Source organism: Ranitomeya variabilis, chromosome 7 (assembly GCF_051348905.1).
Source record: "Ranitomeya variabilis isolate aRanVar5 chromosome 7, aRanVar5.hap1, whole genome shotgun sequence".
In the NCBI taxonomy this organism is placed as follows: Eukaryota; Metazoa; Chordata; class Amphibia; order Anura; family Dendrobatidae; genus Ranitomeya; species Ranitomeya variabilis.
In genome coordinates this window covers 242,965,228-242,980,626 of record NC_135238.1, presented here as the reverse complement: position 1 = coordinate 242,980,626, position 15,399 = coordinate 242,965,228, and the positions used below count along the sequence as shown (strand labels likewise).

Genomic DNA, 15,399 nt, shown 5'->3' with positions numbered 1-15,399 from the left:
TGGCCAAAGAGAAGTTGGTTTCCCCTGCTAAGAGCTATGGTGTTAGAAGACCCGATTTTGCTTCATCAGAGGGAAGATATAATCCACCAGGGCCCAGTCTTCCATCAGAACCCAGGAAGGCTTCATCTATCCACTTGGATCCTGAGCGGGACACCCTGAGAGCTCAGGGGTTATCGGACCAGGTCATAGCCACGATTCAGGCCAGTAGAAAGCCGGTTACTTCTGCAATATACAACAAAATCTGGAAATGGTTCTGTTTGGAAGGTGGCAGGTCCGACTTTGTGGTAGGCAGATTAGATATCCCTGGGGTCTTAGACTTCCTCCAAGCTGGTTTTAATAAGGGGCTTAGACCTAGCACCCTAAAAGTCCAGATATCGGCTTTAAGTACAATTTTTGATTATTCACTGGCCACTCATCCTTGGGTAGTGAGATTTGTCAGAGCGATTTCAGAGGTTGCGGCCTACAATTATGCGGTCAGTGCCCCCTTGGGATCTGAATTTGGTTCTTAGAGCCCTCCGTAAGGAGCCTTATGTACCGGAGGAAAGGATGTCCATCTCAGTCCGGACCATCAAAACTGTTTTTAGTGGCCTTTTCTACAGTAAAGAGTAAGGGAAATTCAGGCCCTGTCCACTCAGGATCCGTATGTTCGGATATGGGAGGATCGCATAATCCTAAAGTTAGATCCCCCTTTTGTACTGAAGGTCTTGTTTAAACATTTCATAGGCCTAGATTGCTGGTGTTGAGGGAGGATCTAAATTGATCCTTCACGGTTAACTCAGTGATTTCCAAATTAATCTACAGGGCGTTGCCGGCAACTGAAAATGACCAGACGGAGACGTGTGTCTCTGGGGGGGATCAAGCTGATCTCTCTGGCCCCCGTTTATTCTGTATGACTTTTCATAGTCATAGAAATTATACTTCAACCAATCAGCATAAGAACACGCTCACAGTTCTTAACCTATAAGAATACAGGACTTCAACTAATCAGCATAAGAACACGCTCACAGTTCTTAACCTATAAGAATACAGGAACAATCTGTGCGTCAAAGTTTTGTAGAACAATACACCCTCAGTCTCATGTTCTATTTAGATTGCAACAATCAAGGTCTCATAACAGCTGTAAACTTTAGCCTACTAACAAAATTTATATCAAAACAACAAAATGGAGTCGAAAAGCACAAAATGGAGATTCTTTCTTAATTTCTTCCTTCACACTGGCACTTCCAAAATCAAGTAAATCCTACAAACAGACGGAAGCAGATCCCAAATTATTTGAAAAATAGTTATACAAATTTTATTAAACATATACAGTACAATACATATTAAAAATAGTGATAAAGATACAAAAAAAGGTGCAAACACAGAGTTTTACATATCTCAATACGAGTTATTGGATGAGTTTTAAATCCGTTGTGGAAGTTACTAGAAACAGTGTAAACCACATATTAAAATCAATGTGCTCCAAGGGTAAATTAGGTTACCCCTAGAGCTAATTATTAAATATAAATTATATTAAAGCCCATAGGAGACCCTGATTATGTCAAAAAGCCAGTCTGTATAATAGTGCTGTTTAAATGATAGCACTGGACTGCACCAATAGTTAATAGAATGCATAAACAGTGCCAAAATGCATATATATATAGGTAAATATCAACGTTGGAGAAAAAGAGTAAAACTATAATCTTACCAAGTTCAAATAAAAAGATATTAATGAGTCATTTCTCTATCTTATTAAAGTGTCCAGTGCTCAATGTAAGTACCATACCAAGGCCATAAAGCTACCGTAATATAAATGCAATGTGCAGAATAGTGTTCAAAACACAAGTACTAATGCTGTTTTTGCAGATTATTAGTCCCCAGCAAAAAATGCTACAATTGAGTACAAAGTCCCCGCTTAAGAACCAATAAAGATGTTGCAAAGTAAAAATAAACAGTATCAAATAACCTTTCATAAATTACTATAGTGAAATGTGCTTTAAGTATGAGGGCCTGGTAAACAAGCTTATTATACTACACAATAGAGATAGGCAGACAGTGCAAACAGGATAAGTAATACATGACCTGTGAATGCAGCTTGGAGCCCCGACGCGCATTTCGCGTTAACTTCTTTTTGGGGGTGTTATTGTGTGCCACAAAAACACCCCCAGGCGCAATGCTGGTCAGTGACTGCGGCCCCCCGCTATCAGGATGCTGACTGTGAGGCGGATGGCGCAGCACTGGTCAGTGACTGCGGCCCCCTGCTGTCATACCGCTGACTGTGAGGCTGACTGCTGGATTGCGCAGTGCTGGTCAGTGACTGCGGCCCCCCGCTGTCATACTGCTGACTGTGAGGCTGACTGCTGGATTGCGCAGTGCTGGTCAGTGACTGCGGCCCCCTGCTGTCATACTGCTGACTGTGAGGCTGACTGCTGGATTGCGCAGTGCTGGTCAGTGACTGCGGCCCCCGCTCTGACCGCTGACTGTGAGGCGGATGGCTGCAGGATGGCACAATGCCGGTCAGTGACTGTGGCCCCCTGCTCTCGGACCACTGACTGTGAGGTGGATGGCTGCAGGATGGCACAATGCTGGTCAGCGACCCCGCCCCCCCCCCCCCCCCTCCCACTCTCAGACCACTAACTGTGAGGCTGACTGCTGCTGGATTATTGAATGAATAATAAACTTGGCACTCAAGAGTTCTTTTTGCAAGATGAAAAATAAATTTTCGTTTATTGGTGCAACCAGTTCAGTAATTGATGATTTAAACGTTTTCGGTCACAAGACCTTCATCAGAAACATCATATATGAAACTGGAAGCAGGGCAGCAACAATGTAAAGGCCCAAGTGGCCTGCGCACCAGTGTTACCGGGCAAATTGACCTGGAGGCTCCTGGGGAGACTGTAAGGTAGGGCGCACTGGGGAGGCGAGAGTCCCGCTGTAGAGAACTTGCGCTTATGCATCCAGGTCCAGGGAACGTTGTGAAGCCAGTGAAGCCGGAAGACGCTGAGCTCTCGCCTCCCCAGTGCGCCCTACCTTACAGTCTCCCCAGGAGCCTCCAGGTCAATTTGCCCGGTAACACTGGTGCGCAGGCCACTTGGGCCTTTACATTGTTGCTGCCCTGCTTCCAGTTTCATTTATGATGTTTCTGATGAAGGTCTTGTGACCGAAAACGTTTAAATCATCAATTACTGAACTGGTTGCACCAATAAACGAAAATTTATTTTTTATCTTGCAAAAAGAACTCTTGAGTGCCAAGTTTATTATTCATGCATTGGCGGGTTGGAAACCCTACTTGAGCACCACCCAGGAGCCTCGAGTGCCGTGTATAATTTTTGTTGCTGCTGGATTATTATTATTTATTTCTATAGCACCATTGATTCCATGGTGCTGTACATGAGAATGGATTACATGCAAATTACAGATATCACTTACAGTAAACAATCTAACTGACAGCCTGATAGAGAGGGGTGACGACCCTGCCCTTGTGGGCTTACATTATACAGGATTATGCGGATTATGGGGAAGGAGACAGTAGGTTGAGGGTTGCAGTAGCTCCGGTGGTGGTGAGGAGGCAGCTGGGTCAGTGCAGGCTGTAGGGTTTCCTAAAGAGATGGGTTTTCAGATTCTGTCTGAAGGATCCGAATGTGGTTGATAGTCGGACGTGTTGGGGCAGAGAATTCCAGAGGATGGGGGATATTCTGGAGAAGTTTTGGAGGCGGCTGGGTGAGGAGCGAATAAGTGTGGAGGAGAGAAGGAGGTCAGGGAAGATATCGGGAGATATATGGAGGAGACAGGTTATGGATGGCTTTGTAGGTCAGTATTAGTAATTTGAACTGGATACGCTGAGGGAATGAGAGCCAGTGAAGAGATTTGCAGAGGGGGGAAGCGGAGGAGTAGCGAGGAGTGAGATGAATTAGTCGGGCAGCAGAGTTAAGGATGGACTGGAGAGGTGCAAGGGTGTTAGCAGGGAGGCCGCAGAAAAGGATGTTGCAGTAGCCATGGCGGGAGATGATGAGGGCATGCACAATCATTTTAGTAGATTGATGGTTGAGGAAAGGACGGATTCTGGAGATGTTTTTGAGCTGGAGGCGACAGGAGGTGGAAAGAGCTTGGATGTGCGGTTTGAAGGACAGGGCAGAGTCCAAGGTTACTCCGAGGCAGTGGACTTCCGGTACGGGGGAAAGCGTGATGGCGTTAATTGCGATAGATAGGTCAGGTAAGGAAGATCTATGAGATGGAGGAAAGATGATGAGTTCAGATTTGTCCACATTGAGTTTGAGGAAGCGAGAGGAGAAGAAGAAGGATATGGCTGATAGACACTCCGGGATTCTGGACAGCAGAGCGGTGACGTCTGGGCCAGAGAGGTAGATCTGAGTGTCATCAGCCTAGAGGTGGTACTGGAATCCATGGGACTTTTTGAGTTGTCCCAGTCCAAATGTATAGATTGAGAAGAGTAAGGGCCCTAGAACAGAGCCTTGGGGGACTCCCAACAGAGAGAGGGTGGGATGAGGAGGTAGTGTGGGAGTGGGAGACGCTGGAGTATGGCGCAGAACTGGTCAGTGACTGCGGCCCCCTGCTCTCAGGCTGCTGACTGTGTGGCGGATAGCTACAGAATGGCGCAATGCTGGTCAGTGACTGCACCCCCTCCACACACACACCCCTGGTCTCTGGCCGCTGACTGTGAGGCTGACTGCTGCAGGATGGCACAATGCTAGTCAGTGACTGCGACACCCCCACCCCCCGGTCTCAGGCCGCTGTGAGGCCGACGGCTGCAGGATGGTGCACTGCTGGTCAGTGACTGCGGCCTCTGCTCTCAGGCTGTTGACTGTGAGGCGGATGGCACAGTGCTGATCAGTAACTGCGGACCCCACCCTCAGACAGCTGACGGTGAGGCGGATGGATGGCTGCAGGATGGCGAACTGTTGGTCAGTGACTGCGACTCCTGCTCTCAGACAGCTGACTGTGAGGCGGATGGATGGCTGCAGGATGACACACTGCTGGTCAGTGACTGCGGCCCCTGCTCTCAGGCTGTTGACTGTGAGGCGGATGGCACAGTGCTGGTCAGAGACTGCGGCCCTCAGGCTGCTGACTGTGAGTCGGATGGCACAGTGCTGGTCAGTGACTGCCGCCCTCAGTCCGCTGACTGTGAGGCGGATGGCACAGTGCTGGTCAGTGACTGCGGCCCCCCGCCCTCAGTCCGCTGACTGTGAGGCGGATGGCACAGTGCTGGTCAGTGACTGCGGCCCCCCGCCCTCAGGCCGCTGACTGTGAGGCAGATGGCACAGTGCTGGTCAGTGACTGCGGCCCTCCGCCCTCAGGCCTTTGATTGACCGATGTCTCTCTGCACGGTAATAGGTGGTAAAGCTATCGATTAGACGTGTCATGAATGCAGTGGACGGCTGCACATTACAGTAGCACTTGGATGTTTCATTTCACCCCCGGTATCTGTAAGTTCCCTGCACCCAGTACTCTTCTCGCCAGAGTCGTCTTTTACTTACTCGGCGCCGCTCCTTTCGGTCTCCAGCACTTTGTCACCTGCTGATCCTCCGGTGTCACCGCGTTGTGAAGCTATGAGAGCCAGAACTCAGTTCCTATAGATGGACACTGAGCTGGTGACTGTTACCACTGGGTTCTGGTCATTCAGGTGCTGCAGTAACAAGATGGCAGCACAGGACCGTAGCGGCTCCGGAAAGAGCAGAGGACAGCGGCTGGTAAGAAAAATGAATAGGGGCAGGGAAATAACATTAGGGACAGCCCTCTGGTAGTGAAATAAATACTTTGCGGTGGTCCTGTAGCCCACCAGTTAGTGCCGGCCTCTGCCACCATCTCCGCTCAGGGATGATCCTGGTGGGTTGTAAAGGGAACGTGACAGCGGACACATGTGCCGATCCCCAGCAGCATGAATCCGGCACCGGCAGTACCACCTCAGCCAGGATGCATGGGACAGGTTTCCCCTATCACGTGCACCCTAAAGCATTTAATTGCGATCCATTTTGCTACACGGAGGACTAATAAGGAGCTGATGTTTTATGTAAGGACCCTACTCGTGCAGCCGCTTCTGCCGTATCCGGGCTCCTGTCTTCTTCTCACTTTCTTTCCTTCCTCCCCAGATCTTTCCTGACGTCTCTGCACAGCTCCACCCAGACTTTATCCATTTGCAAATCTTGCAGCAAATCCCACATAAGTTTCCATCTCTGAAAATGGCAACGACTGAAGCTGGCATCGAAATCCGAGGAACTTACAGTGAAATTGAAGAGATTCGTAGATTCCTCCAGAAGCAGCTCGGGGGCGGTGAGAAGAGCACAATCCATGATGAGGAGCGCGGAGAAGACGGAGACGACTGGCTGAACCTTCAGACACCTTTATATGAGTATATCACTGAGATCTACAAAGAGGAGCTGACAAAGATGGAGACACGATACAAAGTGGAGTTGACCGAGGGGAAGAAATCTAAGAACATCTCTTACATAAAACTGAACCCTCTGGCACCTGACTCCTCAGTGGATCGAGCAAAGCAAAACTTTATTGAAAAGATCCAAGCTGCGACCAAGGACTGGAGCCAGAAGGAAGTGCCGATATCCGCCATGAAAGCTCCACTGGAAGACATCAAACACTACATGAAGGAAAATCACAAGACCTTGGTCCTAGTGGATGGAGATCATCTAATTCTCCGTGGACCTGAACGGGAATTGTCCCTGGCCGTGGGGGCTTTGCAGAAAGTAGAGGGCCGATCTCCGCACCCCCGAAGAGGCATAACCATCTTATCCAGGGACACGAGCGAAGTGATAGTGGATGCAAGGCACATGGATATCTTGAAGAAACTAAAGTCCAGAGAGATGGAGGTGCTCCAGCAGAAGTACGGAGTGATGATGGATGAAGAAAGTAAAGAAAAGAACGTGAGAGTCACATTCAGAGCCTCGAGCGGTGCCCCTGATTTGCGCGCACACGCCTGTCACAGCTTCAGCAGTCTTCTGCAGAGCACCATCATGAACCTGCAGAGAAAAACCATCCATGGGAACCTGGAGAATGGAGAACGACTGGAGCAGTTCAGAACAGAGCTGTGGAAAGCTGGACTAGATGTTGTTCTGGAGCAGAACAATGGCTCCGTCACCCTCATCACTTCTCCAGTCCTCCTGGACTTTGTCGAAGAGAAGCTCCAGGAGTTCTTCAAGATAAATGATGTCCAGGGCGCTGCTACCCCCAGACGTGATGCTGAGGAGGCAATGGACACTACTGGCCCCCCTGAAACAAAGGCGAGAGCGGAGCAGGAGAAGTGTCCTATCTGCCTGGACCAGATGACAAATAAGAAGGTCCTGAAGTGCAAACATGAATTTTGCGCTGACTGTCTCCAGAAATGTCAAGACATGAAGCCGGTTTGCCCCGTGTGTGGTGTCCCGTACGGAGTTGTCATAGGGAACCAGCCTGATGGGACGATGAAAGTTACGACCTCAGCACACACCCTGCCAGGTTATCCTGGATGTGGCACCATACACATTCACTATGAAGTCCCGGGGGGCATTCAACAGGTGAGTGCAGGGGATGCGGAGCTGGAGGAGAGGAGGGCATGATACTCATAGGCTACCATCAATGTCTGGGCACTGAGGGCCCCCACGCTGAGGGACGTGTGGGCCCCCACGCTGAGGGACGTGTGGGCCCCTGTCAGGAGCAGCACAGCCTGTTGCTCCCATTGGGCGGTGCTGTTTAGGGTATAAATATAGATGTTATGAAATGGGATAGAGGTTAGATATAGGGGACGGGAGAGTCAAGGGCCTGACTCGGTGAGAACAAGATATGACGTATGCGGTCCTAAATGGGGTAATATCCATTCAGTATTATTGATGGTCGTGTTATTAAGAGGTGAGCTGTCTTTGGGATGGGGAGGGATAAGTTGGGAACGCTGGGGTTTGGTTATGGGGAAAATTTTGTATTGAAAACAAGACTATAATATGTCAAATACAATGGTATTCTTAATAAAAATCTATTGGAGTTAAAAAAAAAATAAATCTAGATGTTATGGGGGTCCTATATATTAGATCCTCAGCCATTGATGTCAGACTGTTCTGGCGTTGGTGTCTGTGATACCCCTTGACTTTTAGAGCCTTTAAGGCCTCGTTCAGATGTGGATTTGCTGCAGTTCTGCATTATAGAAGTGGCGGTGATCTGTGGATCTGGCGGTGATCTGTGGATCTGGCCCTGATACATTTTTCTGTGTAAATCCACCTTCATTTCTCTTATTTCGGGCTGCAGCCTGAGACTCGTCCACATCGCCGTCACATTTCTGCCATCGCGTGTTCCAGGTCTGGTAACTCCACCATGTTTTATCTTCTCTCCCATCCAGAAGAACCATCCTAACCCCGGAAAGCCGTTCCATGGCACTCTCCGCACGGCGTATTTACCGGATAACCGGGAGGGTCAGGAGGTTCTGCATTTGCTCAGGAAAGCCTTCAGTCAGAAACTGATCTTCACTGTGGGGGAGTCTCGTACCACCGGCGCTAAAGACACCGTGACCTGGAATGATATTCACCATAAGACCAGCCCTCAGGGGGGCGCCGCCGGGTAAGAGCATGATGGGAGACGGATTTATTCTTTGGGTGCAGCAGAGGAAGCCCCTAGTAACGCATGGCGTAGTAATCGTACACAACAGGTTGAATTTTGCACACAGTACAAATGTCGCTGGAACGCGTGAAATCTGCAACAAACACATTTTTTTTGCTGCTAAGTCACTAGTGCCCGGGACTGCCCTCATTTCAGGAGAGTTTTACTGGATGTTGGTCATCACTGTGGGAAGCTTGGGCGCCCGTCTCCCTCTCTGCGGCGCCCGTCTCCCTCTCTGCGGCGCCCGTCTCCCTCTCTGCGGCGCCCGTCTCTGCGACGCCCGTCTCCCTCTCTGCGGCGCCCGTCTCCCTCTCTGCGACGCCCGTCTCCCTCTCTGCGACGCCCGTCTCCCTCTCTGCGGCGCCCGTCTCCCTCTCTGCGGCGCCCCTCTCCCTCTCTGCGGCGCCCCTCTCCCTCTCTGCGGCGCCCCTCTCCCTCTCTGCGGCGCCCCTCTCCCTCTCTGCGGCGCCCGTCTCCCTCTCTGCGGCGCCCGTCTCCCTCTCTAGCGGTTGGTAACGTCATCGTATGTTTCTCCTGCAGGTTTGGGTTCCCGGATCCTGATTATCTGAAGCGAGTACGTGATGAGCTAAAAGCCAAAGGCGTGGAGTGAGCGATGTCCAGACCCTTTGTAGGTGACCGTCTGCCGCCAGCAGCGGGTGATTGTGCGCAGAGGATCCCGGTCACATTTACTCACAATGACCAGTTTTGTTGATTTGCTGAGATGTAATGAGCACAATAAAGATGGCCGCAGCACCTCGGACCACTAGATATTAATGACATTGAGGGGGCATTGAGAGTAGAATTTCAATATTTGCAGATGACGCTAAACTCTGCAGGGTAATCAATACAGAGGAGGACAATTTTATATTACAGGCTGATTTATGTAAACTAGAAGCTTGGGCTGATAAATGGCAAATGAGCTTTAATGGGGATAAATGTAAGGTCATGCACTTGGGTAGAAGTAATAAGATGTATAACTATGTGCTTAATTCTAAAACTCTGGGCAAAACCGTCAATGAAAAAGACCTGGGTGTATGGGTGGATGACAAACTCATATTCAGTGGCCAGTGTCAGGCAGCTGCTACAAAGGCAAATAAAATAATGGGATGCAGTAAAAGAGGCATAGATGCTCATGAGGAGAACATAATTTTACCTCTATACAAGTCACTAGTGCGACCACACTTAGAATACTGTGCACAGTTCTGGTCTCCGGTGTATAAGAAAGACATAGCTGAACTGGAGCGGGTGCAGAGAAGAGCGACCAAGGTTATTAGAGGACTGGGGGGTCTGCAATACCAAGATAGGTTATTACACTTGGGGCTATTTAGTTTGGAAAAACGAAGACTAAGGGGTGATCTTATGTTAATGTATAAATATATGAGGGGACAGTACAAAGACCTTTCTGATGATCTTTTTAATCATAGACAGGGACAAGGGGGCATCCTCTACGTCTGGAGGAAAGAAGGTTTAAGCATAATAACAGACGCGGATTCTTTACTGTAAGAGCAGTGAGACTATGGAACTCTCTGCCGTATGATGTTGTAATGAGTGATTCATTAATTAAATTTAAGAGGGGACTGGATGCCTTTCTGGAAAAGTATAATGTTACAGGGTATATACACTAGATTCCTTGATAGGGCGTTGATCCAGGGAACTAGTCTGATTGCCGTATGTGGGGTCGGGAAGGAATTTTTTTCCCCATGGTGGAGTTACTCTTTGCCACATGGGGTTTTTTTGCATTCCTCAGGATCAACATGTTAGGGCATGTTAGGTTAGGCTATGGGGTGAACTAGATGGACTTAAAGTCTTCCTTCAACCTTAATAATAACTATGTAACTATGTAAGATCTTAGACTCCTTATTCCCTGCTCGTGCCAGACGTACACTAAAGGTACCGTCACACTAAGCAACGTCGCCAGCGATCTGTGACGTTGCAGCGTCCTAGGGAGCGATATCGCTGTATTTGACACGCAGCAGCGATCAGAATCCCGCTGTGAAATTGCTGGTCGCTGCTAGAAGGTCTGCACATTATTTGGTCGCTAGGTCGCCGTGTATCGCCGTGTTTGACAGCAAAAGCAACCATACCAGCGATATTTTACACTGGTAACCAGGGTAAACATCGGGTTACTAAGCGCAGGGCCGCGCTTAGTAACCCGATGTTTACCCTGGTTACCAGCGTAAAAGTTAAAAAAACAAACAGCACATGCTCACCTGCGCGTCCCCCAGCCTCTGCTTCCTGACACTGACTGAGCGCCGGCCCTAAACTGAAAGTGAAAGCACAGCGGTGACGTCACCGCTCTGCTGTTAGGGCCGGAGCTCAGTCAGTGTCAGGAAGCAGAGGCTGGGGGACGCGCTGGTGAGTATGTGCTGTTTGTTTTTTTAACTTTTACGCTGGTAACCAGGGTAAACATCGGGTTACTAAGCGCGGCCCTGCGCTTAGCAACCCGATGCTTACCCTGGTTACCCGGGGACCTCGGCATCGTTGGTCGCTGGAGAGCGGTCTGTGTGACAGCTCTCCAGCGACCAAACAGCGACGCTGCAGCGATCGGCATCGCTGTCGCTATCGCTGCAGCGTCGCTTAATGTGACGGTACCTTTAGGTTCAAAAGTTTAGGGTCACCCAGACAATTTTTTGTTCTCCATGAACACTCATACATTTATTAATCCAGTGAGTTGCCAAATGAATGTAAAATCTAGTCCAGACATTGACAAGGTTGGAAAAAAGATTTTTCTTTGAAATAATAATTTTCTCCTTCAGACTTTGCTTTCGTCACAGAATGCTCCTTTGCAGCAATTCCAGCATTGCAGACCTTTGGCATTCTAGCAGTTAATTTGCTGAGGTCATCTGGAGAAATTTCCCCCCATGCTTCCAGAAGCCCCTCCACAAGTTGGTTTGACTTGTTCTGCACCATACGGTCCAGCTGCTCCCACAACAGCTCAATGGGGCTGAGATCCGGTGACTGCGCTGGCCGCTCCATTACAGATAGAATACCAGCTGCCAGCTTCTTCCCTAAATAGTTCCTGTATAATTGGAGGTGGTTTTGGGTCATTGTCCTGTTGTAGGATGAAATTGGCTCCAATCAAGCGCTGTCCACAGGGTATGTCATGGCTTTACAAAATGGAGTGATAGCCTTCCTAATTCAATATCCCTTTTACCTTGTACAAATCTCCCACTTTACCAGCACCAAAGCAACCCCACACGTTGTTGGCGTCACACTCTTTCAGCATCAGATGTTGACACTGGCGTTTTGCGTGTACTATTTAATGAAGCTGCCAGTTGAGGACCTGTGAGGCGTCGATTTCTCAGACTACAGACTCTAATGTACTTGTCTTGTTGCTCAGTTGTGCAGTGCGGCCTCCCACTTCTCTTTCTACTCTGGTTAGAGCCTGTTTGTGCTCTCCTCTGAAGGGAGTAGTACACACCGTTGTAGGAAATCTTCAGTTTCTTGGCAATGTCTAACATGGAATAGCCTTCATTTCTAAGAACAAGAATAGACTGTCGAGTTTCACATGAAAGTTATTTTTTCTGGCCATTTTGAGGGTTTAATGGAACCAATAAATGTAATGTTACAGATTCTCAACTAGCTCAAAGGAAGGTCAGGTTTATAGCTTCTCTAATCAGCCAAAATGTTTTCAGCTGTGCTAACATACTTGCACAAGGGTTTTCAAGGGTATTCTAACCATTAGCCTTCTTATACAGTTACCAAACACAAAGTACCATAAGAACACTGGAGTGATGGTTGTTGGAAATGGGCCTCTATACACCTATGAAGATATTGCATTACAAACCGGACGTTTGCAGCTAGAATAGTCATTTACCACAATAACAATGTATACAGTGTATTTCTGAATCATTTAATGTTGGCTTCATTGTAAAAAAACTGAGCTTTTCTTTCAAAAACAAGGAAATTTCTAAGTGACCCTAAACTTTTGAACGGTAGTGTATCTGTCAACACTCTTATTACTGTGTTGTCTGCATGTCCATGTCACAAATTCCATAATTATGACAGAAACCACCTCAGACCGGAGTCTAACCAGCGGTATGAAAACGGCGTTAGACTGCGCCTGGGTCACAACCGCAATCATGGTATAGTCCATACTCCTTCACCTCAACTGGTGGGTCCAGTCAAAATACATGGAGGGACGTCAGGTGAATGTAGTACACAGGGGTGCGCAGATGTACAGTGGCATGTAAAAGTTTGTGCACCCCTGGTCAAAATTACTGTTTTTGTAAACAGTTAAGCAATTTCAAGATGAAATGATCTAAAAGGGCTAAAGTTACAGACAACACATTTCCTTTGTACTTTGGCAAAAAAGTGTTTTCTTCCTTTACATTTTAAAAATTACAAAAAGGAAAATGGACCGATGCAAAAGTTTTGAACCCCTCGGAGCTTTGTGTGCTCAGATAACTCTGACCAAGGTTTCAGACGTTAACTAGCCTCTTGGGGTTATGGGTCGTTCACTGTCATCATTAGAAAATGCCAGGTGATGCCAACTTCCAGCTTTATAAAAACAAAGCCTCCTCCTAACCTTGTGCCAAAAACCAGCAGCCATGGGTTCTTCTAAGCAGCCGCCGAGCACTTTTGAGACTAAAAATGGTAGAGGCCACAAAGCAGGTGAAGACTATAAGAATATAGCAAAGCCTTTTCAAGTTTTCCTTTCCTCAGTCCGAAGTGTAATTAAGAAATGGCCGTTACCAGGAACAGTGAAGGTCAGGATAAGGTCTGGAAGACCAAGCTAAATTTCAGTGAGAGTTGCTCGTAGAATTGCTAGAGAGGCAAATCAGAACCCCTGCTTGACTGCAAAAGACCTTTAGAAAGATTTAGCAGACTCTGGAGTTGTCTCTGAACAGTATAACAATGTTCCACAATGGCACAAGTATGGCCTTCATGGAAGAGTCATCAGAAGAAAACCTCTCCTGTATCCTTACCGTATGCCTGATGCATTTTGGAAGCAAGTCCTGTGGACTGATGAGGTTGAAATACCTTTCATAATTGTGGCCAAAGATTTATGTGTGGAGAAAACAGGCACAGACTAGTGGGGTAAAAAACATCTCGCCAATCATTAAGCATGGGGTTGAATCAATCATGCTTTGGGGTTGTACTGCAGCCATTGGCACGTGGAACATTTTCATGGGGAGGGGGGGAGGAAAAAGGAAGGCTTCTAAAAATCTACAAATGGATCATAGCCCTAAACATCTGTCAAAATCCACAATAGACGACCTCAAAAGGCGCAAGCTGAAGGTTTTACAATGGCCCTCACAGTCCCCTGGATCTGAACATCATTGAAAATCTGTGGCGAGACCTCAAAATAGTGGAGGAACCAAGACGACCCCGGAATCTCACATAACTAGAGGAATTAAGGAACAATGGATGGAAATCCCTCAAACAAGAACTGAAAGACTCTAGTCTGGCTAACGGGATACCCCTGGCGGCACGAAAATCCCACTTTGACAAAATGCTAATGGTAATGTGGGCCAGCCCCTCAAAGGCATAGAGAGACAGTTCATGCCACATATCTAGCTTAATTACAACTTCACCATCTTCAAAAACTTTTCCCCCCTTGTCAGACTACCCCAGGCATCAGGGTCTGGGCGCTGGAAGGGTCCAATTAAACTGCCCCAGTCCTTTGATAGTGATCCCCTGCCTATGTTGGACCTGGTATGTGTCTTCCTCATCTCTCCTCTACTTGGTTGACCAAGGCTCTATGACTTCTGCTGCCGGGGTTGTCAGATGGGAATTTTTGTACTAATTGTTCAACTTCTGCTTTCTGATATTGCACCACTTTACTAGCCATCTCCGCCACAGGAAGGCGAGATAGAAAGTTCTACTTGCAGCATGGTTCAGAAGGGTGAACAACCAGTAATCGGTGTTGGTCAAAATGCATATAACGTGAGGGTCACGCGAAAGGCAGACTTCCCTGTTCCCACCAGCAGGATGATTCTCTATCTTCAACTCTTCAGCCCACCCACACTGACCAGACGGGATAAAGCTGCTGTTGGTAGTAGCGCAGGTGACCATCTCCTGCTCTTCTTCATTATCATACAATCTGAGCAGATGAGATGAGGCAGGGCTGGGTAGTATCACCCGGTGTACTTCTTCCATCTCCACCTGGGCCACATACAAAGTTTCCTCTTTAATTGTGAGCAGCCAACGTTTGAGTAGACACAAAAGCGTGATGGTTACATCGATTATGGCATCATCACTGCTCACCATCGCGGTTGATTCCTCAAAGTTTTGTAGAACCTCGCAGATTTCAGACATCCATGCCCACTCGTCAGTTGTTATGTATGGAGGCTGACTGGAACACCGACATTGATGTTGGAGCTGGTACTCAACCACTGGCCCCTGCTGCTCATAAAGTCTTGCCAACATGTGCAATGCGGAGCGTGGAGACACGGCGGTCAGCGGGCACCCTATTCCACTAGCCGAACCCGCATGGACCAGGGCTCATCACACCAAACGCACGCTCACCTTTAACTGTGGGCATAACACTACTCAGACAAAACATGGTGAGGGTAAAACAGTGTGGCAATAATTTATTATATCTCCAACAAACAATAACATAGAACAGTCCCAGCAAATACCCAAGATGGTGCAAATAAGAGTCTTCCGTTGACTCGCCGGAATAATGGCAGCTGTGACTTCAGAGCTTCCAGGGTCAACTACCCCACCTGTGGCACGCACACAGAGAGGAGGTAACGACAAGTGTAGGCAGATGACAGTCCAGGTACAAGGCCAGGTGACCAGAGGGACACAACCTGACTTCCGAACATCTCCATGGAGCCAGGTGACCGGTGGGTCCCATTCTTGGCCCCCACAAACGTATCC

The 15,399-nt window shown here is 48.1% G+C and overlaps 1 protein-coding gene across 1 annotated transcript in view; it reads left to right on the top strand.

Annotated features, from left to right (window-relative positions):
• DTX3L (deltex E3 ubiquitin ligase 3L) overlaps window positions 1-9,331 on the top strand; it is a 37,402-nt gene extending 28,071 nt beyond the window's left edge. The window contains exons 3-5 of the mRNA XM_077273376.1: window positions 6,087-7,502; window positions 8,315-8,532; window positions 9,112-9,331. Of these exons, the coding sequence (XP_077129491.1) occupies window positions 6,087-7,502; window positions 8,315-8,532; window positions 9,112-9,181 (1,704 nt within the window). The 3' untranslated portion in view covers window positions 9,182-9,331. The remainder of the gene's footprint in view (window positions 1-6,086; window positions 7,503-8,314; window positions 8,533-9,111) is intronic.
• The last annotated feature ends 6,068 nt before the right edge of the window (window positions 9,332-15,399 follow it).